Raw genomic sequence first — 27739 nt, forward strand, 5'->3', positions numbered from 1 at the left:
GCAGCTCACTCCTCTTCTTGTCTCCTCAGTCTCTTCCTCACAGTTCAAAGTTTTCCTTTATTCTCATCGTCATTCTTTTATCGTCATCCTCATTCCATCACAGTTCCTAGTCACAAATTCTCCAAATGTGGTTTCATAGACTTCTCGAATGCGTTTTATCCAGTGGAACATGATTTCATCTTAGAAACATGACATCGTTGGCAGGTTGTACAATAATTCTTAACAGCTGTGTGTTTCAGTGAGTCAGGCCATTAGACACATGACACATGATGGGAAATCACAGAATAATAATAAGCCAATTTGTGGACGACACAGCATTGCTTTTAAAAGATTTACTCAAAATGTACTCTTTACAAAGTGGGTCCCCATATAGAAAGTGTGAGAAACACTGATTTAAACCTTACACTCCTTACAAGATTATTTTTAAAGCCTTCTTTTTGAAATCCTCCTGCGCTATGTCTTCTTGTAGGCTCTTAAATAAAGAAAAACTATTAGATTAACACTGTAGATTATTGTTGAATTGCTTTTTACATGTTTTTAACAGTTGCTCTGGAATCTCAGTCACAAAAACAAACAAACTACAGACACATTGTAATGAAGTGGATCCATGTTCTCAGAAATATGAACAGCATGAAATAAAAGCTCTACAGTTACCAGTACAGTATATATGTTTATTATAGACAGCAGCAAGTTTACAAAATGATTCGCAAGAAAGAGAAAAAAAAAATCCCAACAAAAGCCAAATATATAGAAACTTTTCCTTTCTGCTCCCCAAGCAGATTATTTGACAATTGTTCACTTTTTTAGACTCAACATTTTCACACTTGCTGTTTTCAGGAGGCTGTTTATCAGTGTAGTGGAAACAAAGTAAAGGATATATATATATATATATATGTATATTTTCAATCTGATAATGCAGAATGTGTCATTAACACTGTTTCTAAGTGACAAGCAAACCTTTATGTATTGAAGCTATTGTTGTGAATATGAAGAAGCTGTGAATATGTGAGAATCCCATGATGTGGAAGAGAAACAAACACTACACCAATAAACAGCAATCATAGCAAGATTTTCATCAACAAAAGGTGGAAAATGGTGAAACTTGACGTTGCTGAAAGAGAATCTAAAAGGATTTCATTTTAAGGTTGCACTCAAAGCCATATGAACATTTGTTGTGAAAGTATTTATCGACAAGCGACATAAATAAAAGACAGAACATCCATTTCGGTTTCTCAGGAGAGGCTACTGTATATAGAAAAATATATAAAACAAAAACAGACACATCTACATTTACAGTATATCAGCTGCATAGCAGTTTCAGGGAATTCTTGTCTGCATCTACGTTGTTTAGACATAAATGCGAAGGATACTTCAGTACAAACGACTTAAGAAATTGCACAACACATTTATCTGCTCACTGTTGTTGAATTATTGAAAAGCAAAGTGAAGAGTTTTTTGGCTTCAAAACATTCTGAGACCAATTATCACACAGACGACAAAGGCCAAACATCTGGTCAATACTACAACATCTCCTCAAGACCCATCAATCAATCAATCAATCAATCAATCAATTCATTTTTACAGCACCTCTCATACAAAGCAACGCAACTCAAAGTGCTTCACAGGATGAAAACAAAACCAGACACGACAGCTCACCCGTCACTCATCCCCACCAACACACACTCTCAGATTAAGATATAATTGCAAACGTGTGACAATGTACAGCTTATGTTAGTGTCTAAAGTGACATTTCAGGGAATGGAAATGATTGGTATGATTTGGTAACGTAAAAAAAAGAGAGACCAACGTCTTGTTCTGTTGCAGGAAACAGAGGCGGGGTTTTTTTTTTTGTCGCCTGTAGAACTTTTATCAACAACTTCTCCATCTACAGTTACAACGTAAAGAAACACACGGCAAAAAATATGGTAATGATCTCCCCAGTGTGTGTAGAAAAGAACATTCTGGATCTGAGTGACACATTCACAGGCATGTTGTAAAGTTACAACCACTACTATCAAACACTGAAACATGTTGGTCTTAAAATAAACTCATCGTTTTCTTATTCTGGCCATTTTTCAAACTTGGATAAACTTGTTACGTGTACGTTACATAAGTAACCATGCACAGGAATGTCTTTATTAATGTGAGTGTAGGGGATCATCAGTTGGACTATGATTACAGGAAACCATTTGGAAAATAAATTAGATAAAGCTTAGTACAACAACAAAAACAACACAAAAGGAAATAAAATCATAAATACTCAACACTGCAAATCGTCCTCTTTGTTTTTTTTTACTTCACAAGTTTAAGAAAGCCAATCACGGATAGCTCAGGTTTCCTTCAGGAGTAAAGGGTCCCTTTAAACGCTCACACACTCTCGTCTGTGTCGCTTTGAGAAAAATGTATAAAATGTAACTGTGTTTTTTTTTGGAGAAAATTCTGCCATCATCATCATCATCATCATCATCAGAGACCAGCCCCCTTTACATCACACACTTCAAATAAAACAACACAAGAAACAGAGACAAAGGTGTGACATCTGTACGGTGATGTGGAAACGAAAACAGTCTCTGTCTATGTTTTCTTTGACAAAGGAAAATAAAAGCTCACGAGCCATAAAACTGGCCTCTCATCAGGATTCATTTGGAGTCAAACGTTTGGTCCTGAGGCCGACTGCAGACATGGGATCAGTGGAACTAAAATGGGCTCCGTCGCGACACGTTAACAACACCTTCATCCAGATCAGATGCTCTATGTACAGTTGTCTCCTCCACATTCACTCCATCCATCACATTAACAAAACTGGTAAAAAGGCTCTTGTGTAGCTTGAAGAATACTATTCCAGTTCATGCGTGCCGGACGCAGACCTGACACTAAAAACATCACGATCCTACCCTTACAACACAATTATACTGATATGCTACTTTACATTCTCTCTACGGCAGACGCACACATGTGTGTGTTTAAATAGATCCACTCCTTCAAACACAATCTGTCCACATTTCTAAGCAAATGATAGATTTTGTTGTTGTAACAAGGTGAAAAAGACATGTTTGTGAGTCTATGCTGCCAAACCAACATGGGGGTGTATCCTGTAAACAATGAGGACATGAAAAAGCCACCTCCTGTGGGACTGTAGTGTACCCTCAGTGAGTTAAGTAGTCACAAAGAACAGCGTTATTATAAAGTGCTGAACATACAGTTATAATATGAAGGGAAAAAAAAGAAGGAATCAGCCATTATTTGTTGTTTGGACCACAACACGCCCTGTGATGTATGCAAAGGAAAAAGAAAAGGCAGCGAACACTGACACAGTCTGTATTTGACGGACGCAGACTAAATGTTAGCCTGAACATGTTTATTATTTACCTACATTAAAAAAGTGCTCCGTGTACGTCGTGTCGACTATTGAGAGATTCTGCTGAGAGACAGCTGCGCGCTCAACGACATCACAGAGGCCTAAACAAGTCTGCACTTTATTTATACAACAACAGATGCTAAAGTCTTTTATTTATACACCTGCTCAGCTCACTTTCTGTCTATTTCATGTCATCACTCTGAAGTCCCTGTGAGTGACAGCTACAGTTCATCCATTCATGTCATCAGGAGTAAGTTTTGAAGTGTTTGTGCCTACATGTTTACATACTTTACTTTCTACCTTCCATTTCCTCGACCTGTCCAAACGTCCTTCTCTACACTTTCTGCACCGTTGGGAAGCGATTATTAAATCTGGTCAACAGCGGTGATTTTACCTTCAACAACCTTTCACACCTCAGTCCTTTCCAAACGTCCCTGCTGTACCACACACTCCAGCGTCCATGCAATAACAGAGAAAACAACAACCCCAAACAGAGTATTAAAGGGAACACTATTCATCCAAACCACTTTAGAAACTAACACACGGACAAATAACACAACGAGATAAATTAATTCCATTCCATTTCAGGCCGAATTTCATCAGTGATCGTCGTCATGTGGAGTCTCAGTCCTCGCGCGGGACAATCAGTCATAACTTAGTAAGAGATCATTCACAATCCAAACTCCCATTTCACTCGATATTCATTTCTCTGACCGTGTTTATCTTCACAGTTCTTTACTCGTGAAACTTCTGAAGGAGACCCAATTATGTTTTAGCAGGTTTGAAAACAAGAACAATAGAAGCCAAAGATTCTCAGTTTGTGTCAGAGGGAACGCACGGAGGTCAATATGAGCGCGTCAGGCTGCTGCTCGTCTCCTGCAAGCTGACGAGCAGGTCGTCGATCTTCTCCATGCTCTGTGACGTGGACATGCTGTTCTGCACGGTCCCAGACTGAGACATGGACTGGTTCAGCAGCGACTGGATGCGGGCGTCGTTCTCTCGCTGGCTCTGACCGGACTGACTGATGGCTATGATCTGGTCCGAGAGAGTGTTTCCCGGCGTGTTCATCAGCTGGCCACATCCTGCGGAGAGGGGAGGTGACGAGTCAGAGAGGTTATCGATATGCAGTAGCTTTGTGCTTTATATGTGCAAAGTTCCCCTGATTATCAGTTCACAACAGGACTTTATAAATAGATAAATAACAAAGATAACACTGATATAATTGTGTAGTTTCCTTGCCAACTGTATATTAGCTTTGCTGACATTGTTTTGGCCACTTGGGGGCAGCAGAAACAGCAACACTGTCTCGTGTTTATTTAGTGTCACGCTTCTGGCCAACCTGACGAATCCAAAAATGCAGGTTTTGGATTAGTCTTTGCTTTGGCTACTTCTTATGATGAATATCTGCGTTTGAATGTTGAGCTGTGTACAGTGAGTCTTCACGAAACAAAAAACAGCCAAGCCAAATAACACGAGGAAAAAAATCAGAACATTACAGCCAGGACTGTAAAACCCCAGCTGAACTCATAAATGTGGATTGTACAAGTTGTACGTTTCATGTGCGAGTCGTCAATTATTAACACACCACTAATTACAGCCACCTGAGGGGAACTTCAAAACCATGTGACCGTCATCGCCACAGTTCCAAGGTTATGAGTTACTCACCGTTCTGAATCCCAAACAGGAAGAGGCCGGGTTGCTGAGGCTGGCTCGGCTGGTTCATGCTCCCACTGACGGCAGTTTGGAAGAGCGCCCCCGGCTGTTGAACGGGGGACGACGTCGTCGTCTGGAGGTTTGCGACGCCATTATGGGATGCAAACATGGACGACTGCGTGAGCTCTTGAGCCATGCCCCCCTGCAGAGGGGCCATGTTGGATTGAGGCATGAAGAGTCCCACAGGCGGCTGCTCCTGCCGGGGGTTGGAGCCGCTGCCCAGCTGCATCGGCTGCTGCTCCTGAAACATGACCTGCTGGTTCCCCAGAGCCATTGGCTCTGAGCGGTCCTGCTGGTTCACCGTCACCATGCTGGACTGGGAGAAGAGCAGAGATGGGTTTTGGGGCTCTTGAGAAACCAGATTGCTGCTGGTCAGAGGAGGCATCTGGCCCTGGCTGTTGAACAGGAGGCTGGAGGCCTGGTCCGGTGTGGACAGGCTGCTGTTGCAGAACAGGAGGCCGGCCTGCTGTTGCTGCTGCTGACCAGGAGAGAGTGTGTTTGAAGACGGATGTGAGGAGATGCTCTGAAACAGGGAAGTCTGCTGAGCGGGCTGAGTGTGGGGCTGAGGCTGTGAGGACTGCTGCTGCTGCTGCTGCTGCTGCTGCTCCATGGGGCTTCTCTGCTGGATGGGGGAGAGCTGGGTCTGAGTCTGAAATACTGATTGTGGTTCAGGTGCAGGGGATTGTAGAGCACTGAGAAAGCCCAGCTGCTGTTGCTGCTTCTGTTGCTGTTGTTGTTGCTGCTGCTGCTGTTGGGAATTGCTGGGTGTGAGCTGAGGGGGCAACGGAGTTTGGGGCAGAAACAGTCCAGAGTTTGAGGGCTGCTGCTCTGGAGACTGAAGCACTGTCATGGTGTTTTGAAAAAGAGCAGCCTGGACCTGCTCCTGGGACACTTTCTGAAACAGAGCCACCTGTGGATCTTGTGTTTCAGCCAAGGTGCTGGGATTGTGGAACATGGGTGGTGAAGGGTGAGAGGGTGTCTGTGGGAGGAAGTTGGTCTGAATAGAAAGTAGGTCATTGGCTTGCTGAAAGAGAGCTGCTTGTTGTTGTTGCTGCTGCTGCTGCTGTTGCTGCTGTTGCTGCTGCTGCTGCTGCTGCTGTTGCTGCTGCTGCTGGACCTGCTGGAAAAGAGACCCATGGTTTGGCACCACCCCCTGTGATGAGGCCTGCTGTTGTGCGTTCTTGCCCTGGGAAGCATCCTGAAACATACCACACTGCATCTGAATCTGCGACTGAAACAGCTGCTGCTGCAAATTCTCCAAAGCCTGCTGCTGCTGCTGCTGCTGCTGCTGCTGCTGCTGAAGCTGCTGTTGCTGCTGTTGCTGCATCTGTTGCTGCTGGATTTGCTGTTTTTGGATCTGTTGCTGGTGCTGGATGTGGTGTTGTTGCTGCTGTTTGGCCATGGAATTGTCAGGCTGAAGTGGTAAACTACAGAAACCTTTGGCTTTAAGCTGCCTCACTGCCTCCTCCAGCTGGGCCACTTCATCTGGGGGTAAGAGTGGAAGCTGCTGCTGCTGCTGCTGCTGCTGTTGGGGTGTGTGGTCTCCACACAGTCTCTCCACGCCTCGAGAGCCACTGCCCAGCCTCTCCTGTCCAAGGCCTTTTTGAGGCTCCAGGAGGAACTGCTGTGAGCTTTGCTGGAGCAGAGAATCTGCAGGCACAGAAAAGGAGCCGGGGGCAGCGAGGTCCTGCTTCTGAATGGTGCTTAAGGGCTCCGCGTTGGTAAAAACAGAGGCCTGGCCTTTGTCGGGGTCAACTGCAGCCTGAGGCAGGCTGTTGGAGAACGGCCTGTTTTTACTTAGATGTCCTGCAGCCATGTCTGTGTTCTGCTGGGCTGGACACAGATCAGCAGTCTGCAAACACACATACACACGACTACTGTTTAACCCATAACCACAGAAACACTTCAATAAAACCACGACAATGAAACATCCAACCAACCTGCTTTTTAATTATTTAAAGTTTATAATGAGGTGTGTCGTGTGGTAATAAAGAGATCAGTGTGTCACCTTAAATACTCCAGAGGATTGTAGGTTGCTGGTCACTTCCATCGGAGTCACATCTTCTCTTTTCACTAAAGGCAACATCGAGGGCCTCAAAGCACCGTCCAGGGCTGTCAGAGCAAGAGCAGGGACATCATTAAATATACTACTCTCAATGAGCTTTCCAATGCAAGGCAAATGACTCTCCCCCAACCCCCATGTTTATGTATAACTAAAAGGAAAATAACCTTTCATTTGTTCATCAAAAGTACAAGTCTTCACTGGAGAAGACATCTCTTTCTTCACAGGAACATCTTGATTTGCTGCAAGAGAAATCAGCGCAGATCTCCATAAATCTCCTGTCATTGCAGACGACGAATGTAACACAAATAATTAAAACATTTAAATTAAAGAGGTGACATTAACTGACTCTTTTAAATCACTCCTTATAACTGGAAGGCATCACAGATACCATATACAGTTTATACATATACATATATACTGTATACATATATACTGTGTATATATATATATATATATACACACACACACACATATATATATATATATATATACATATATATATATATACATATATATACATACACACACACATATATTTTAATATATATGTATATATATAAATATATATGATCATATATTATCTATGACATTGTTGGTGAATAAAAGTGAACTCAAACAAACCCAGGTCTGGAGTGTACGTGAACGGCTGAACATCGTGGGATCTGCCAGCGTTGGTCAGTACGTATATTCCCACCAACACCGCAGAGGTGATCGCCTGATTCTGGTACGGAGGAACCGTCACGATCAAGTGATTCTTGTGGACGAGCAAACACAGAATAAAAGTCAGTGAACCAGTGAAAAGTAATATTTTAAATAAATCTATGTCATTGTTGTGTATTTAGTGACTTTAATGTTTGGACGAGTAGATCATCTCTATGTTTGCATCATGTGAGCACGAGGATGACGTGACACTTTTTCAGTGTACTGTAAAAGTGCACTGGAGTGGATTGACACAGGGAGCGTGACTTTGCTTTCACTTATGAACAACACTGAGCAAAGTTAACAGAACAAGGGTTTATCTCCACTGTTGCAACCACAATAACCCTTTTTTTTCCACTCCTCAGCATTTGTTCACGAGGCCAAAGGTTTAAAGTAAACTGTAGAGACACTCAGCCCACACTTGGAGACGCAGTGAAATTAGGTCAGCACACAATGGGACACCTTAAACCTTTGAACCAGTAGGATTTAGACGACAACAAGGCCCACACCAATATGAAATGGCTGTTTCTATGCACTCAGCTCATTAGCAAAACTGCCTCAATCTCTTGAGACAAAAAATAAAACAAAGACAATTGTACCTGGTGAAACAACTCCATGTCAATTTCAGCCTCTGCCTTCCATGATTTGTCATCTGAGAGAGAGAGAGAGAGCGAGGGAGAGAGACGTCACATTAAAAATCGATGAATCTAACTTTCTATTTAACCAAAAACATGTTTTTAAAAAGACTCTTACCAGAAACATTCTCGTGAAATATGACTTTAGTGTCTTTAAGAAAGTTTTTGCCAATGATGAAGACTTCTTCTCCGCCTCGGACTGAGCAACTGTGGAGTGACTTCTTCAGGATTTCAGGCACTCCTGCAGGCTGGGCTGCAGAAAGAAAGAAAAAAGACTGATACAGTTTTCACTTTGTGAGTCTCTGTGTGTGTGTGTGTCATTATGGAACAGAACTTTCAGTACTTTTGGCCAGTGTTTGTCATCTGTTTGTCTGTCACAAATATGTGCAATATGTCACTGTGTGTAACTTCAAAGATGGGTGTGAGCATATGCAATTATGTAGTACTTAGTGATTAAAGTGTCACTGTGTTCATGAGTGTAGTGATTCATCAGAGAGAACATATCGATGGATTTTATATAGGGACATTTAATGTTCCCCAACAACTCTTCAACAACGAATACTCAGTCAGTGTGTAGGTTCACTATAGACTCAAGTCATACGTGCATTGATAAAATCAGAATCTTGTTACCTATGTTTTATTAATAGTTTATGAAATAAACATTGTAGCCTTTTTTAAAAGCAGGCGTATGTGATCAGGACAACACTAACCCTATTTTTCTCTCTCTAAAAACCACTCCCCTTTCCCTCTAACACACTTCACAGATCTTTTCACTACGCTGTTTCACACACAGACAAACACACACACACACACACACACACACACACACACACACACACACACACACACACACACACACACTCGCATGCACAGATGCCACTAGGGATTTTTTTTTTATTTTAGTTGTGAGGAAAGATATTTCCCTGGATTGCATGCTGGTAGTGTAAACAGTAGAACTCCGCACACCTCTATTGTTATGTCCTTTCCCTCTCATTCTCCCGTCGAATCCACCAACACAGAAACTGTCTTGTGGCCCTGAGCCTCTTTCCTGTTTATGAAACCAACCACACCCTTATACTGTATGTATATTATTAAATAACACCTGAGTCTGAGGGAATATTTACACATTGTCTCCACTGCTGACATCAAAAGACAACAGTCTCCTGACCCCAGGCTACACTGAACTTTAGACACAGGGCCTCTCCTGTTAAAAGAGACGGGGAAAATGGCTCAGTTTATGGAATAAATGATAATTATTAGCTAAGTAGGTCACAGGTCATCTGTATGTTGAGCTTATTCCTATTCTAATCTTATAAAGATGAGGGGGCAGACGTACTGCACAGGATTGGAGATGAGGGAGTTTGAAGTGTGAGCACGGATCCGTCCGGACGAGGGATGTTGACGCGAAACACCAGGCGAGCGCGTGTGCTCTTCTTCTTGGATCCAGCGACACCGATGCGAGCTTCGACGTCAGCGTTGCGGAGCTTCAAGATCCCGACGCAGTCAACCCTGCACAGAGACACATCACTGATAAAAGAGCAGCACCTGACGCATTTGATACACTGCATCTTATCAAGTCTCATAATTCATTTCCCCAAAGAATTTATCCATGAGTTATTCCTGACTTTGGAAAAAATGCTTTCTCTTTTACTGCAGCAGACTCAAAACACAACACAGCACCTAGCTGAGTTCTTCCCCACGTTATAATGATAAATAAAGGTTGCATTTGGATGCTTCAATAACACAATCATTTTATTAAGCAGTTGACTGGATTTTTTTTGTGATAAGACAAATTAACAAACTACCCAGTCTCATGAAGGGTACATACGCTAGTGTCATGTTGGTGCTTGGATCAAGAGAGACCTCAATGACTGTCGTGCCGTTGACGTCCACCTCCTTGCAGGCTGTGGTGTTTCGACCGGTCACCCTGCAAGCTTGGTAAAATCCGTGAGGCTTCACGCGCCCGTTATCGTTACCCACAAACACCTGCAGGATCACTGTGTCGTTCACTCCCTCCAGCTGTGAAAGGGAAACAAAACACAAACGGATTTTAAAGACTGTCTGATGTCAGAGTGACAGTAACATTCAGTGCAAATGTGTGAGTACAGATTGTGTCAAGAAATGTACAAACCATCACTAATAAGTCATTTTTACGCCCCTCTGCAAGTTCACTAAATCCTACACACATGCCTTTGAAAGCCTCTGACAATAAGCCAATAATAACTGCAGCCCAATGTGGGACACACCTCACTAAAGACTGTTACCTTTACAGTAGGGAAGCCCTGCTGCGTGCGGTCCTTCACTGAGCCTCTGCTGCCTTCAGTCAGATAACGCGCTCGGTGCTGAGTCTCAGGCTGGACGAGAATCTTCAGCTCTTTCCCGTCGCTCTTCTGCGGGAATTGCATCGATAGAGTTCCTCCCTTGTGGTTAACGGTCTGATGATGATCATCAGAGCTGAAACAAAGGTCATTGTTCACGTTAGTCTACTGCAGTACACAAAACCTATAACCGATAAAGCAACTTATTGATTCATAAGGAGAGGTGATTTACTGACTGTATGATACGCCTGGCATCAATTACTGTATATAAGATTAATAACTATTAACTTGATATATTTGAAAATGGCTCTGGGGTGTGATGCTGTAAATACCCCATAGTTCCCACTGTGAAAAGGCTGAGAAGTTGCCATGGCACGCTGAGCAATGCAGAGTTAAGAGGCGGACAATCAGCCAAGCATTTTATATGTACAGCTCTTAAAGCCTTCAGCGTTATCTGCTTAATTAATGCGCCCCGCTTATCCCTGGTCTTTGAGAGGGGCTCTGTGAGTCACTGTGGCTGACCATTGTTTGTACTTTAGTATCCTGCCCCTCCCTTCGCTCACATCTAACCTCTCTTCTTCAGTCGCCGTGCAGTGGTGGGAAATTTCGAGGCGGCCATTTGTTATTTTAAAAGCTGGTTGATGTTTGTTGCCGAAAAATAATATGGTGAATGACATCACCAGATTTTCAATTGTCATTGTAATTTGAGCAGAAAATGTCAGACTGAGAGCCAATCGAGATGATACTGTGAAACTATTTAAATATAAATTCTATGACGATGACGAGGGACATGACTTCTCCTGACTTGACTCAAACAGATCAAGGATTAATTAGGTTCCACAAACCTTCCTTTCGAGCCTGTCTTGTTGTCGGGGCCTAACTGTGACAGTACGAAGTGTGGCCCTTTGGCACTGTCTGCATCAAACACGTCCATGCTGGCTTCTGCTGCACGCACAGACTTCGGACCGGGCCTCTGTCGAGGAGTACGTTTACGGGACTTTCGTGGTACCTCGGTGTTATCGTTGTAAGAAGCTGAACTCATCATGCTGAAGTTGGAGAGCGAGTCATCCATCCAGATGCTGTTACTCTGCTCCAAGTCTAGGGACACCTCATCGCGGCAGGACATCTGGCTGTCGTCAAACAAGTCTTGTGGAGGCGGAGAGATGTTCAGCACGGTGTGGCGCTTAGACGGGGTCATCTGGTGATGTGGCTGGGCCTCCAGCGACGCCACACCTCTCCCATCCGCTAGTTCACTGCTCCCTCTGCAGGTTCCACCACTGCTGCTGCTACCATTCCCGCTCTCTGCCCCGGCCACCTCTGGCACCACTCTGCTGGCCCTGGTGTCCTCTGGGTCCACACAGCTGCTGTGAGCTGGGTTTTGGTCACTGGTTGAAGCACTGGAATGTGTGATGGAGCTGGAAGGGGTGGAAAAAGCACTGCGGGGGCCTTCCATGGTCATAGAAGAGGACATGGCATCTACAGTGCAAATAATTAGATTGTGAACAAAGGCATCTCAACCAGCGTTGGCTAGCAGTCCCAAGTTTTTGCTGTTACTAAAAAAACTAAAATTTCCCTCTTTTTACTGTATGTTATGTGTGTGTCTGTGTAAATGTACAGTATATGAGGACTAGTATACTGTATGTATGACTCGTGGTGAGAGGTGAGCAGTCCCCCTTTTTAAAAGATGTCAAAATGCTATAAATGGATGAATTTATGTTCAATATTAGCATTTTTTTCATGTTCAGAATGGAAGTTCAAAACAGTTATGTGCATATAAAGATGCATGCCAATTAATGGAGCATATTTTAGTTTTGTCTTTTCTTTTTTTGCTACAAAAGTTCATTTTGTTGGGACTGAACGTAGCCACAGAGACAGAATAAACAAGCTTCTGACCTATGAAGCAGAGAACTGCAGACCATTTTATATGCAGACACTCCCTGCTTCAGAGGGAACTTCCTGGAATATAAAAATGAGACAGCGAATGAGCAATAAGAGCTGAACAGTAAGAATTTATTCAGAATGAAAAAAAACACAGGTTTTTTTTTTGTTTTTGTCAAAATGTGCTGCTCCAGCATGCTGACATACACTGTGATGTAAATTCAAAAGCATTCAAATAGTTAAAGTGACCTCGATGATAGGTGGTGGTGGGGGGTGTAGTTAAGATGTAAACTGTTAAAAATACAGTGAGACGTCTGTTAATTTGGTGACAAATGAGTTACAGTTGTAAAGAAAACAACACAAATACATATTTGATGGTATATAAACATGGACGGATGCTGAAAGGTGGTTCATCCTGTCTGACTGTAACTGTCTGTGCTGCATGAAAACTCTTTTACTGGAGTGACTGAGAAAAGTGGCTGATAAATGATCTGCACCACAACATAAAGTACAATATGGATTACTATGAACTACATTTGTCGTTTTTTTTAAACACTGACCTATTATGTTTTACATCATCAACCCATCAAGAAACAGTTATGATTCATCAAGTGAACTCAGTAGCAAAATGAAACCTCATTTTAAGGCCATTAAGATGTCACGGGTGCTCAGGACATTTGGACTGTGCTTGGTGCTATATCATTTCTGGACTTTTGTGTTTCTCTGCAAGCATAATTTTCTTCTTTGAACAATAGCTCCATCTTGCAAGTGCCAAACGGTCAGCAAGCTGATTACAGCCATCTAAGCGTATTAATTTCCTTCACAAAAGGGGACAAAGCTGTTACAAACAACCAAGCACTTTGTACTAAGCATGCAAACCCAAAAGAAAATCTAGAAAATGACAGAGCCTGGCTGTAAATACTGTTTGAGCCCACATTTCAAAACACTTTCACAGCAAGAGCCTACAGTAAATAGTCAGTAACAACAATCATAGTGTTTTAATACAGCCAGCAACTTCATCCAACTCCAATCATTTATATATGAATGATATTTAAATGTATTTAATGTTGTGGGGTTTTTGTTTTTTTGTTTTTGGACCAGCACGTGAGGATTACAGAGCCTCGGGTCGTCTGACTGGCTTTCCTGTCGTATGCAGGTGTTTGTTTGCCTACAGATACAGTGTGTTGGGGTGGGGCAAAATCAGTCCTGCTTGCAAGCGGAGGAATCAAAATAAGAGGAGCAGGATCCTACCTGATCCTAGAGACACTGAAGGGGGAGGCCCTGCCTCTCCACCACTCGTTTGACTCATGACTTTTGGTTTCTGCCCAGTGGAGGAAGGCAACTGCAGCTCTCTAGGTAGAAAGTCATACACTGACTCTGTGAAGAGAAAGAGAGAGGGACAGAGAGAGAGAGAGAGAGAGAGAGAAGGAGGTTATTAACAAAAGTTCAACCGTTTTAGAAGTAAAATGGAAACACGGTGCCTTTCTTTGTGGAGGTTTGTGATCTCCCTGTGTGTGTTTGGGGTTTCTTCAGGTTCTCCAATTTCCTCCCACAGTCGAAAACATGCAAAAGGTTAATTAGACACTCTAAGGTCGAGACTCGGTATGATAGGGGGTCGCAACATTCAGCCGGTCCCAGTTTGCTCTCACAGTTTTGCATTTCAGTGAAATTAACCGAATGTTTGAATAACGTGTTCCCCTCCTCACCTGAGGTGGCGCTGTATCAAGAAAACAAAACAAAGTATCCGCTGTAACAATGGGCTCAGCCATTTCTCCCGGCTATTGTTCGACACGTGCGTATATTTTGGTTGTGTTTACCCACAATGCCCTACACTGTAGTCCACTTGAAGCGAACCGAGACCTACGTTTTTAGGCGGAGCAGAGTTTGTTTCTTTGGTGCACATCAGACTTTCACATCTACCAAAACCAACCGTACTTTTCCAAGCAAACAAACTGGGGTTCAATTAAGAAGGGCTGATGTGAATACACATCTAAATTGAGTGTAGTGTGAATGTGAGCGTGAATGATTGTGCGTCTCCATATGTTTGCCCTGCAATGGACCGACGACCCGTCCGGAATGTAGCGCCCTTTCACCTTATGTCAGCTGGGATTAGCTCCAGTGGCCCTGCGACACTCACGTAGAGGATAATGTGGTAAACAAAGACATTACACACTACAAATGATGAAATCAACATTCCCCATTGTCATTTATAATCAGTGTCGCACATAATTGCAAACAAACACAACAGTAAGAACATACCTGTGACCTGATTGCCACCATATCTGATAAATGACAGGAATCTATGCTGCACTCTATGCTGTTTTTGGAACGATGTGTGACAATTATAGCCTCCGTTCAGTTGCCAAACAGGCTTCCAGCATTTTATTACTGGCAATCTCTGCCGTTGACTGTATAACTTTGTCTTATTATTATTATTATTATTATTACATTTTAGTAAACCTTTTAACTTTGTTTACAAGATCCAACTTTACTTGATAAAACAACAAAAAACTAACTCAAAATTGCATTTTGTGGGATTCATGGTGGACAATGAAATTAAAAAATAAGTCATATAAGTTATTACACTGTGAAGCAGCAAAATGATGTCACACAATTTTCGGTAGCTGACACAGGGATCGTCATCCAGCTGACACACCCCACGGAGGAAAGGCAAGCCTGATCAGGGTTTATCATTCTTAAAAAATGCAACTTAAGCGAGATCTGCCATTGCTCAACTATCTCGTCCAAACGTGGTGTTTTCAGATTTCAAAAGGTTGAGATGGCACTGGCCAAAGACATTACCCACCATGTAGCTTCATAAAGAGATTTCTGTTCTCCAGATTTATTTTATCTTCAAACTCAAATGAAATCACTGGAGGCCATTCTTTGTATTATATATTTAAATATTGACGGGTGTTTCCCAAACCTCAATTATGTTCCCAAAGCAAAGATTTTACTGCCACGAAGAGTCAAAGAAATTACAATAATAGTTCTCGATTCATTACGTAATCAACTAATCAATCAGTCTTTGCAGCGCTAGTTCTCTGAAGCACTTTGTAAATGAGGGGTGAGCAGATTTGATTTGTTACAGTTTGAGGTTTGTTGGGGGACCTGCAACAGTAAGTCACTTAACTGGCCACCAATTTGATTCGATTGTTAGTTGTGCTGCGGGTACCTTCTCTCTCTCTCTCTCTAAGCTAAAATGGTGACTGTAGCTCTACATGCACCATGAGGAGGGAAAACAAACATAGCAGATGGGAAATGACGAGATTAATGATGTCAAATCAAAACCAGTGTCCTGTGGCGGCTTATTCGTCTCTTCCCTGAGGAGCAACAGGACACGGTGAGTGGAGAAAGCCATGGGTCAACAGCATGACAACACTTTTACGAGCAGCCTGATTCATCATCCAAATATTATGGTTTGAACTTGGAGCAGCCATTACAGTCGCCTGACTCTCTCCTCTGCCAACTGCCAGCTTTAATTACTTGCAGCTGAGTCCCAGGGTTTGGTGTGTATATCAGATACTTAACCCTCCCATTGTTACCACTCTCTGTGTACAATAGACAAACCTGGGACACAGTGAAATCAGCCCATGCCTCTTCATTCCCAAAGCCCTCCAGTCTCTTAGCCCTCGCTGTAGAGGAGCAGGGAATGCTGGTTCCCAGAAAGGGAGCTTAAATCTGGGCTCAGCACACTCATATAACTCACAGTGAACCACACATACACACAGGATTCTAGTGTGGTTTTGCTGGTTATCCAAACAAAAATCTCACAGACACACACATGCACCAAACGCCCCCCAAACCACCGCCACAAAAACACTTTCTCTGCCCCAGCGTTTACACTTACAAACTCTACAGTCTTCTCGGGGCTCGCTGACTGAGTGCACATGCAGCAACATGTGCTCTGAGCAAGCAGCCCTTCCAGTAAACAGATTGCCAACCGCACACACAGAAAATATGTACTCTTCTCTCAAAGCAGTGGTCTTGAATCACTGGCTGGCCTGTTCAAAGAGTTTCCACAGTCCCCGGACTTTTTAGAAAACTCAAAACAAAAAACACATTTAGCTGCATATTTGTTTCGTCCGAAGCAGACAGAGCACTGTTCTCTGTGTGCACCTGACAAACAGCACCGTCCCCCTTTCACGCAGGAGAACATTTAAAACAGAAAAAGATCAGAGAGACAAACAAAAACTGACCATGTGATGTTTCGATTTTTACCTTGGGGAGTGCAGAACACTGACACACGGAGGAACCTTTCATTTGCAGCGTGTCTGTGATTGTAACAGACACTGTGCTCACGTGATCGGCTCTACTTACGCCTATTTACGCAATTTTATTACATCAACTGAAGGGAAAAGCGACCACAGCCACTGTAAACAAAAGGGTAGATAACACACCACATACACTACCATTCACACCAACAGAACCAACACACTCACCATACTGTGGTGTGTTTACACTGAAAGAAGTGCACGCTCAAAGTGAAAAAAAAGCACTCACCATGTGAATGGCAGGACTTACACTCCCATTCATTTCCCTCACATTCCTGTTGCTTGCTCTTACTAGCCCTGGCACCTGGGGTGTGGCATTGGTTTTTTGGCTGAGTGACAGATTCGACTCCCCTTCTGTCCCCCTCCTCCGCCCCCACCTATGCCTCGCTCCCTCTCCCTGTCTTGTTTACTGTGCTCCCAGAACCTTTTCTGTACTTCAACTTGCCCAACAGGTTAGCGGTATTGTCATGTGCAATCCTGTCGAGCGTAAATAAAGCGTATCTTAAAAAATTCAGGCTGCAAAGACACACAAAATGAATTTAAGCGACAAAAAAAAAAGTGTTCTACTGCTTCACTGAAAGACATGGGGAAGAATAAGTGCACAGTATATTTGGTATTTAATCCAAGCATAAAAGAAAAACAGTGAAAGGGCTGGCACCTGCAGCAAACCATGTACAACAACCCTGAAATGTTTACAGCCAAGCCTACACGAAGGCTGCCAGAGACTCCATAGCAACACAGATCAGGAGACAAGTCTTTCAAGTCTCTGAGTCTCTCCTGATATAACACGGAAAAGTGAGAAACGGCGTTACATCGAATGAAGAACTACACGGTGACGATGCAGGATATTGCAGGAAGAACCTTACAACAGTGAAAATGTCACCACATGTAATCTTCTTTGTAACCACCGTCATAAAATAACTGTCATTAATGCTGAATGTAGTACAACCAATGCCACAATGAGTTATTGCCTAATATTACAATTTATAATTGACGGGATAGTTTTAATAACTGTAACTGATTAATTACTTAACACGTAATGGATAATGAAAGTTAAACAGTCATTCACATTTAGGTCACATTTTCATTAAAGTAGCTGCCAACAGACGCTCGACTGGTAATACCTTTGCCCGAACAGGAACAAAGCAAAGACGAACTTTTCGGCTGCTGCTCATTGTTTTTACATATTTACAAAACAGCGAGCAACATATTCACATGTCAGTGTCAGCATCTGCTCAAACAACAGTCTCAACTGTGATTAATGCATTGTTTCAAATCACTGCCAACAGCAAACACCAGGAGGTGCGACTGTTTTCTTTTACAAATTCAGTTTAACATTTATTAACCTGAATATAAAATCTTTCTCGAGCTGCACAAAAGTCATAATTTCATTGAACAGGCTCCTCTGCTGCAGCTCGTGGTGTGTTTGATCTATGTCTTTTTACTGCACATGCAATAATGCACAACGTTTGGAGTAACATTATATGAATTACTTATATAATTCAGGTTGCTCAACTTTCGTTTATGACCACATACGATTATTACGCTGCACACTCAAATATGTTGAAAGAGAAGCTCTTTGCTCAGCACAGTAGCAGACACTGTAATGAGTGTGAGTGTGATCAGTGCATTTACAGTCATTGCCTTCATTAAAGGATCATGATGCCGTCATTGTGTTTGGAGGAAGAGTACACAAGTTTGACTTTTGACACTAAGAGGACGTGTGCAATCAGAGAAAACCTTGATAAAACCCTGGAGGACATTGTGTTTTGTTATAATTGAACTATAATAACGTAAGCATGTAAAACAATATGAATTATTCAGATGAATCCTTCATTCTGCATTTCAATCCAATATTTCTACAATGCTCAATATCGATGTTTTAGTTAAAACAAAGGGTCAAAACATGTCATATTTCAGGCCAAATCAAAAAACAAGTGTTTGACCATCTGAATATTTCGATGGTGTTGTTTGATGCCTTACAGAAAAGGGCTCATGCGGCACGAGCTGCAGGTTCTGCACAGTTTTTGAAAAGGTGAAAGTCAGTCAGGCTTGAGAACAAGCTAATTAAATTGTTGCGCACCAGGCTCAGAGTTTGTGGCATGTAGCTCTTTCAGTGCAGCTAATCCTGAACTGACCAGGAACGACCTCAAGGCATCGGTTTACACGACTTGCTTTCAACAAACACCCACCACCATCCTGACTTGACAAAACAGGCACTGAGGCTCTTGTGGGGGCCTAACCACCCGGCTACAAGTCAGGTTAGAAAACAAAGAGGGTCATTACTCATACTTTTATATCCTTACAGCCATGAAACTAAAAGTTACTGCTTGGATATTTGGTTGAATGTGAATTATTGGTTGCAGAGTCATCGTAACTTCTCTGTGTTTATTTGCCGACGCAACACACAAGAGACGCTAGGCTAAACCTAAAAAAGTGTCACTTTGACAGAAGAATTCAAATCCTTTACAAACACAGACACATGCATAGTTCTAAAGTCTGCCTGTTTTCAGAGAATCAGGGGAGATGACTATGGTCTAATACGACTGTCTGACAAAACATTTGGTGTGCCAACATAGGCACTTCTGTCCTGCTCACAGGAAAACCAGGCTGAGGCAACAGGAAAAAGCCTGTAGCAACACCGCACGCATACACTCGCCCTCTGACCACAAACTCAGACAATATCAAAATAACATTATTCAGAATATTGTGACCTGCAGCAACATTACACCCATTACATGTTTTATTTGGAGAAAGTGAGTTGCTGCAAAGCGCTTGAGAACTTTAAGATGTTTATGGATATGAAACTATAGCAGCAGCCTGTTATCTTAGCATCAACATTTAACCATTTTGTGAAGTGAATACAGATATATTATGTATTTTTATAGTTTCTTGGTTAGCATTTACATTACACTACAAAGTCATTTACTGTAAACGAGTGACCAGTGAAAGGAGTTTAGAAATCCTGTGAACTGACTTTTGATCGAGGCTGTTGGAGCTCTGTTGGAAGATGAAAGGGGTGGCACTGCGTCAACATTCATTATTGTTATGTTTGAGTCTTGAGGCATCAGAAATTCACACTAAAACAACAGAAAGGAAGAATGTACGAGCACTGGAAACCCAACGCCAACATTTTGCAAACCGAGAAGCCACTTCATATCAAGCACCGACTTTAAACAAAAAGAATCGAGCCTCCTCGGGCCTTTGACTCGTAAACACACTGTGTCGTCTTTCTGCCCTCATTTCATTTCTTAAGTTTTACTAGCGTAAGACTCGCCACTTCCGAGATTTATGTCACTTTGTGCTTCAGCTCACAAGCACTTCAAAGGATCTGGTGCAGCAGACAGAGAACACAAAGCCCACAACCACAAATCTAAATATGTTGAGTGATTTACTGAAAATAAAAATAAAAATTAAAGAGTGCTAATGTTACTGACCACATGTTACATGCATGTCGTCTCTGTTGCTTTAAACTAAGGCCACAAAATGCATTGAATCATATTCCGACTAAAACGAGTCGTGGCTTGCTTAAGACAGTGAGCGATGAACACTGTCATTCAGTGGATGACGTATTTACAGCAAATTAAATTAAAAAAAAACTCCATCTTTGCCAAACTCATGAAAAGGAACCAGGGAGTCGCAGGAAGGAGAGTCATGAGAAAATAACACTGACATAATAAAGCCCTGTCGTCAGGAAGGCGATGACGAATGATTACAGTTTCTTAAAAGTATTTCTAAAAACTATCCATGCAGAAAAGTATCTGATGAGTCTTTTATTGATTATAAACAAGCAACACTATGTGTCTCGATTCAGTTAGGGTGTAAAAAGTGACATTCAAAACTAGTTTGCATAAAAATGTACGTAAAGTAACTCAGTTGAGACCAAGTTTACCTTGAACCTGAGGCAAAATACTGTGTGTGTGTGTGTGTATGTGTGTGTGTGTGTGTCAGGAAGATAGTAAACAAACATGACCTTTGATTCTAGTGAAACAAAGCTAACACAAGGTTAAACTTTTTACAATGCAGTTTGGAGAATATTTTAACATAGACTCAATTGCCAGTTTATTAGGCCAACCCTTATCAAAAGAATGTTCCCTGCACAGGGTTTCAACGTTAAAATTTAACACAAAGGAAAGACGCAGGTGTTTGGGCTACAAGTGCAAAGGTCCTTTGGTTTAACGGGTAACGGCGTCTAACTTTCATGTCAGTGAACATATGACATGTGGCTGTGAAATTAAGTTATATATATATATATATATACATATACATATACATATACATATATACATATATGTCACACATGGAGAGTGTTTTTCAACATGGCAACAGTCTCAGTGTCCAAACTTATAACTGCCAGTTAAATCAAGACACACAAAAATGCCAACAATGACAGGATGCAGGGGGGAAATCTGACCGTGCTGCTATTCATTCCAGCCATGCCAGTCTGCCGAGGAAGCCGAAGATGACTCAGAATAAAAAGACTTAAAAGACAGGATGTTGAGACACCACGACTATAGACTGTAGGATGGATTGTCTGACTACTTTATACCAAAGGTATTCAGATTTGACAGACAGTGTCTGAAGAAACATCAATGGCATGAAAAACCAGAGTGCAGCTCATATCATGTGGACATGACCTGGTGACATTTCCACTCACAATGGAGACATAAACAGACATAAACAATAACAATAACAAAAGTTTGCTACCCATCCAAAACACAACGTGCATAAAGATAAGGATTTAAGGATGCACCATAAACCAGAATGTCTTACAATGAACATGGTTGTGGTTTTTAAAGTTATTAGTTATTAAACTCCCCTCACTGCATATAAGGCCATACTATCAAGCACTAGTCCAATCTAGACGTTGTGCGTATGTGTTGGTGCAAAGTTTAGTGTGTTGTAGACAAACCACCGACCATGTCCGCTGTCCACGTCTGAATCTAACTCTTTACCCAAATTTCAAGAGCCTTGTTTCAAACGCACATCGCTCTGCAAAATGACTCTGGGGTTTGCACTAAATGAAAAGCCAACATATCAGAATGATAGATTAGGTAATTATAGATGTCCATTAACAGCATATTTCATCACTAACACATTACCAACGAGATGCAGTCGTTTGTCAAGTCTGACAGCAGAGAAGCAGCATACAGGACAACTACAGTAGAAACTATGTGAAGTAAAGAGTAAGACAGATGTTTTAGGGTCAACGCGTTTCAACTTGAAGACTGTTTTAGTATTTTCTTATCAATCACAACAGACAAAGACTTGAATCAACAGCGTTCTGGCACACACTCAACGATAACTAAATATGATAAACTTCACAGAGAGGGGTTTATTTTAAGGCTGGTATATTGGATTACATGAATCTGGTGTTCTGGTTTGTGGTGTGGTGCGGTGTGCTGTTAGTGCATGTTAGTGCTGCAACTAATGATTATTATTATCATCGATTAATCGAGAAAATAATCGACAGATTAATCGATTATGAATTATTATTATGGTTTGGTCCATAAAATATCAGAAAACCTTAAAAAATGTTGATCGGTGTTCGTCAAACCTGTAAATGATGATGTTCTCAAATGTCTTGTTTTGTCCACAAACCAAGATGATTCATTTTTACTGATTTCTTTGTTATCCAGAGCAAAGAAATTAAGAAAATACTCACATTTAAGAAGCTTAAACAATCGGAAATCTTGTTTCAATCATGAAAAAAGCTTCAAACCAATTAATCGATTATCAAAATAGTTGCCGATTAATTTAGTAATCGATTAAAATGTAAAACAGCAGCGTACAAAAGTTTAAAAACTACAAAATAGACAAATTGGGTGTGTACGTTTTCTTAAATAAAAATGTAAAACTGAGGCTCAATAGGTCATTAGTTGAGGGTTTAGTTAGTTTATCTGCCAGTGTGGTGAGACTCTGGCCAACCAAGATTCACCTCAGTTCATATTTAATTTCTTGGTTCAGAACCATATTACCCTGGAGAGAAAACACAAGGGTGGACGTGAGATCTCACAGGTGCTTTGAACTTCTCACAGATAAGTGTCATGGCCTCCTGCCTTCTTCATCTTCCTCTGGACCAGGGAGAAACTGTCAAAGTCAGTCTGAAAACATCACATTTCCAAAATGAAACTTCACTAAACGGGGGCGAGAGCAACAAAAGTCTGCTCCTCTTCTCTTATAAACCACAAGAATACGTGATTGTGATCATTATGAAATGTTATTATTAAAATAAAAATGTAATTTTCTGAGAATTATGTATTGTATATTATATATACTTTATATATCACACATTTTTGTACAGCTTTTGTGTGCAAATCAGGAGGATTTGACCAAAAAAATTACAACAGAGAAAACGCTGAAATTAAACAAACTGCTCAAGATGTCAACACACACACACACACACATCAGTATGTTTTAACAGGTTAAACCACTCATATTTGCTGTGGCCAAAGCAAAGTCACAGGTGTGCAGTAAATACCAGAGAAGGTGACATTTTGACCTGACCCTGATTAGAGGTTTTACTGGCGTTTGCTTAGCATTAATCATTAATTAAAGAGCTTTAAAAGGGAGATAAGACGGCAGGTCACACCACATTCAATGGTGTGGGTAATTTGCATCATAATTTGTTGTACAGGATGTACTGGATGAGTTTATATAAGGTTAACATTTAACTTATTAATTATACAGTACCAGAAGTGCACATCTATAGCACCAGCAGATTCAGTGTGTGCAGAAGGACTGACAGAGTGTTTAAAAATGTCCTACAGTGAACGTTTGAGTAACAATTTTGATCCCTTCTGTCTGGATTCACAGTAAAAGCTTCTCCAAAAGGGTAATATCTGACACTTTGACCCACTCTTCACCCTGGGTTTTCACTGTGAACTTGCATTTTGCAGATTCTGATGTGTTCCTGTCCACTGCATTCATAGAACTTGTGCTATAACACATTATAAAAGGATAAAATTGTGCTCCTCCTGATTAAATGTGCAGCCATAGCTCACTATGTCACTATTCAAAATAGTAAGGGGCTATATATATATATATATATATATATATATATACATATATATATATATATATATATATATATATATATATATATACACATTCCCTGTATAGTTATTATTCTTTCATCATCAGTGCCACAACAAGCTTTCAAGGCAATCAAATATTTTTGAGCGCATGCCACTAAGTTTGCTTAACACAGATGTCAATATTAATACAGTGCTTTTTAGGGTCAGGTTTACACACTGAGCAGTGTTAATGATTAACCAGGTTTAGGTGGGTGTCAATAAAAAATATCAAGAAAATGCGGTCTTACAATTGCTAACCAGATTTGATAGAACTTATGGGAAAGCCATAACATCCTTCACCTTTGACGTGAAACTGATGGGAAGACATTTTATGACATTCAATAACAACCAGTCTTTACGGAGCACAGAGGATAGTGTGACTAGCATTCCTATCCTGAGAGCCATTGTGTGTTGTTTTTCCTTGGCATTCCCTGGTCAACTCACAAGCTCCAAATGTGTGTTCCTCATTATGTTTCAACATGACTGACAGAACAACACGGCACATGCTGTACGAGCAAAAAAAATAATGAAACCTCAATCCATCAAGTCTTCGAGTGCGTTATAGAAAACCACTGCCTTTGAAAGGAGTGTGGGTTATGATTTGTCAATACTGGGGATTTGAGGAGTTTTTCTTCCTCAGCTAAAAAAGGGCAAGCGGTGCAGGAGGGGGAGCTGCATGACCCGGCCTTGTCGGCATGATGAAAGCTAACTTCACCTCTCACATGCAGCCCAGTCAACTGCCCTGACACACATTCACAACAGTGTGATTGGTAAGCAAACAAAGCAGCAGGCTAAAGAACAAGTTAGCGTTGGTCGAGATCGCAGAGGAATTTTGGCGGAGAGAGTGACAATTTAAGTCCATGAAGGGCTTTGGAAAAAGTCAAAAAACAATGAATATGGTGAGGAATAAGGAACCTGATCTCAGAAAGAGCTTTGGTCAGTTCCTCTAATTTCTATTGTATGAGGCCAACTACAGTTTAATATCTGTATAATTATTCTGACGTCCAGAATAATTACCCAATTTACTTATTTATGTAACATACTTTTACTTCACTTAGATACTTGAATGGAGAGAACAACCTCCGTTAAGTTTTACAAGAATGTCAATACTTTAAGCTCAACAAATGAAATTCCTCTCACTTAAATTGTATTGGCATACAGCAGAGAGGCAGGCGTGTGTGTGTGATCAGTTGTCATGGAAACCAACACCGGGTCAAAACCACATATCTGAGGAACTGGTTCAGTTTTGAATTATGGTTACGGTTAGGGTTTCCTTCTGAATGGAAGTCAATGCAGTGACCTTAAAAGGATATACGTGCTAACCTGCCTGTCTGTGTGTGTGTGTGTGTGTGTGTGTGTGTGTGTGTGTGTGAGACACTCATGTCAAAATAAATGGTGTATCTGACTAATTGAGTTTTCACTCATTGTAGCTTTTAGTAATCAAACCGTTCTAAAGGCCAATTCACGGATCACTGGTATTTCGGAAAATGTGCAAACTCAACGCACAGGAGTATCAGTTAACAGTTTAATCTGTGCACAGTGCTGAGATAAGCTTATCCTAACACAAAGTAATTACATTAAAAAGCAAGAGGCTTTGGACGTGTGAGACGCAGTGACACATGTAAAATATGAGTCAGGAAAACTTCAAAAGAGAGCAGTGGTTTACTTTGCAATAATATATGTTGATGTTTTTAGCACCACATTTTGCAATATTCTTTTGTGTTTTTAAACTTCGGATGTTTGAGCCATAAGTTTGAAAACATGCAACAACCCGTGTCTGCTGGCAGCGCTGATGTGTTTTTCAAAACAGTCAAACACAGAAAAAGAAGACTCCGATCTGATCTGGTCCAGTCTGACATTGTGACTTTCACTGATCCTTGCACAGGAACTCAGAAACACGGATGACATGTCAAAAAAATCTTATATACACAGGAAAGGATAAGATATCACTCCAGCTAGCGAAATCATATCAAAATGACATACTTTTTAAGCCTTTTTAGACCTGTGCATGCTCCCTGTGTAGAGTCACAGTCTTTCTGAATACTGCGGTGCTTACACAGAACTCCTCGGACAATCAAGTCCAATGTTTGTTAAAATAATCTCAAACATTGGCCTCAAAACTGGCTGTGCACGCTGTCGTACATGTACAAACCAAATTTTAAAACCAAAATAGAATTGATACCACAGAGAACAGATCCATATGGTGGAGTGGACTTTAATGGACAGACTCATTCACACTATTAAGAAAAAGCTTGTGTTCACACACAGAATCCTGAGTGTAATACAGTTACTATACATGACGTTTGCACACACAGTATGAGTGAGTGCACAGAGTAGCGCCACCCTCAGGAGCTAAGTGGTGTGTGTATAGTGTCTCGGGGGGATGGGGGCACCAGAAAATACACAACACTGCTTTTCAGCTGGCAGGGGAAAAGTAAACTGGTCTGACCAGTGTACAGATGCAGCCACTGAGAGGAAACGACAAAAAGGGAAAAATAAATATCTTCACCTCGCAACCATGTCTTCAGACGTAAGGACAACATATATGGACATCTATGTCCAGAGATTCATCACAGATATGACACACACACACAGGTCAGTGCAGCTACTCTTGTGAGGACACTGCACTGACCTCCATTGATTTGGACGTCCTGGACCATGTGTTATAACAAAAAACCCAATAAACCAGTTAATGCCTAACTTTAACTTTAACTTTAACCAAACACAATTCAGATCTTAGCCTGAAATAACTTAATCAGCTGTTCAGACATAAGGGTTCTGCCTCAATAGGACCAGGTTGTGGTCTCCATGAGGACTGCTGGTCCTGACAAGGTCAGTGTTTGTTCCAAAGAGGTGACAAATACAAGTAAAGATGCACACACACACACACATTCTTGTCCAGTAGTCTTAGTGAGGCCCCACATAGACAAAACCACCTTACCTTTACCCTTAACCATCACAACTAAATGGTTAACCTTTACCTTTAACCGAAATCTGGTAAATCCAGGTCTATGGTTTGTGAGGTTTTAGGTACTCGTACTCACACACACACACACACACACACACTACATTGACTTACATTCATTTATGACAGACTCAACAAAACCACGTCCTTAACCATAACCAGTAAATGACTCATTAGGACCAGGTGTTCACCCTCAGGACTACTATTCCTGAAAGTCAACGTTAATGACAGAAAAGTTCCTCAAAACGAGTGCGCGCGCGCCCACTCACGCGCGCGCGGGCGCGCACATCTGCGTCAGGTAGGCGGTAAGTAAAAAAAACACATCGTTAAAGACTGAAAAACACGACACAAGAGCGGCGTGTGAGTGTGAGAAGACTGTAGTTGTCGTTACCTTTATAGAAGAGAGAGGTGGGAGCCGTCAGGTCGAGGTCCCCGCTGAAGAGGGAGGTGAAGTCAGAGGGCATGGCAGTCCCTCACGCCGAGGAAACCAGACACCCTCAGCCGGACACGGCGCGACGTCACTCGGTTATATAAAATATAGATAAGTGAGAGTGAAGTGAAAAACCTGCTGCGTGTGTTCACAAAGCCACTCTCACTGACCTGACTCTGTCGCTGGAGCGGTTTCAACTGACTTAATTCCCTTTAACTGCCTCCGCTCTGCTGTCACTCACACACACTCATACTTGTCCCTCCGCCCCGCCCCCTTCCACTCCTCCCACAGCTATCAAGCGGCCCACATGGCAGCCACGCCCACACAG

The 27739-nt window shown here is 41.7% G+C and overlaps 2 protein-coding genes across 5 annotated transcripts in view; both read right to left on the bottom strand.

Moving 5' to 3' along the window:
* Window positions 1-27739, bottom strand: part of swap70a (switching B cell complex subunit SWAP70a) — a 924354-nt gene that overhangs the window by 737183 nt on the left and 159432 nt on the right. The gene's annotated exons all lie outside the window — the stretch shown is intronic.
* nfat5b (nuclear factor of activated T cells 5b) lies at window positions 656-27658 on the bottom strand. 4 transcript variants are annotated; one of them, XM_044029750.1, is made up of 13 exons: window positions 27373-27658; window positions 13918-14043; window positions 11634-12264; window positions 10735-10924; window positions 10299-10489; window positions 9807-9979; window positions 8589-8723; window positions 8435-8487; window positions 7758-7890; window positions 7301-7375; window positions 7080-7183; window positions 5024-6923; window positions 656-4440 (listed from the first exon to the last, which is right to left on the bottom strand). In XM_044029750.1, exons 1-13 carry the CDS (start codon window positions 27443-27445, stop codon window positions 4202-4204), a joined length of 4023 nt encoding a protein of 1340 aa, XP_043885685.1. In that variant the 5' UTR covers window positions 27446-27658; the 3' UTR covers window positions 656-4201. The 4 variants fall into 4 exon arrangements, with proteins under 4 accessions (XP_043885685.1, XP_043885686.1, XP_043885687.1 ...); XM_044029751.1 differs by lacking the exon at window positions 27373-27658 and adding an exon at window positions 16866-16944; XM_044029752.1 differs by lacking the exon at window positions 27373-27658 and having other exon boundaries at window positions 12682-13985.

This window comes from Solea senegalensis, linkage group LG7 (assembly GCF_019176455.1).
Source record: "Solea senegalensis isolate Sse05_10M linkage group LG7, IFAPA_SoseM_1, whole genome shotgun sequence".
In the NCBI taxonomy this organism is placed as follows: domain Eukaryota; kingdom Metazoa; phylum Chordata; class Actinopteri; order Pleuronectiformes; family Soleidae; genus Solea; species Solea senegalensis.

Excerpts from the sequence above, each read along its gene's own strand:
- nfat5b (XM_044029750.1), bottom strand. The coding sequence starts at position 27,445 with ATGCCCTCTGACTTCACCTCCCTCTTCAGCGGGGACCTCGACCTGACG. Across the intron at positions 12,265-13,917 it reads TTCAGTGTCTCTAGGATCAG|ATGCCATGTCCTCTTCTATG; the intron begins GTAGGATCCTGC and ends TTTGCACTGTAG. Across the intron at positions 9,980-10,298 it reads AGCACCAACATGACACTAGC|GGTTGACTGCGTCGGGATCT; the intron begins GTATGTACCCTT and ends GTCTCTGTGCAG.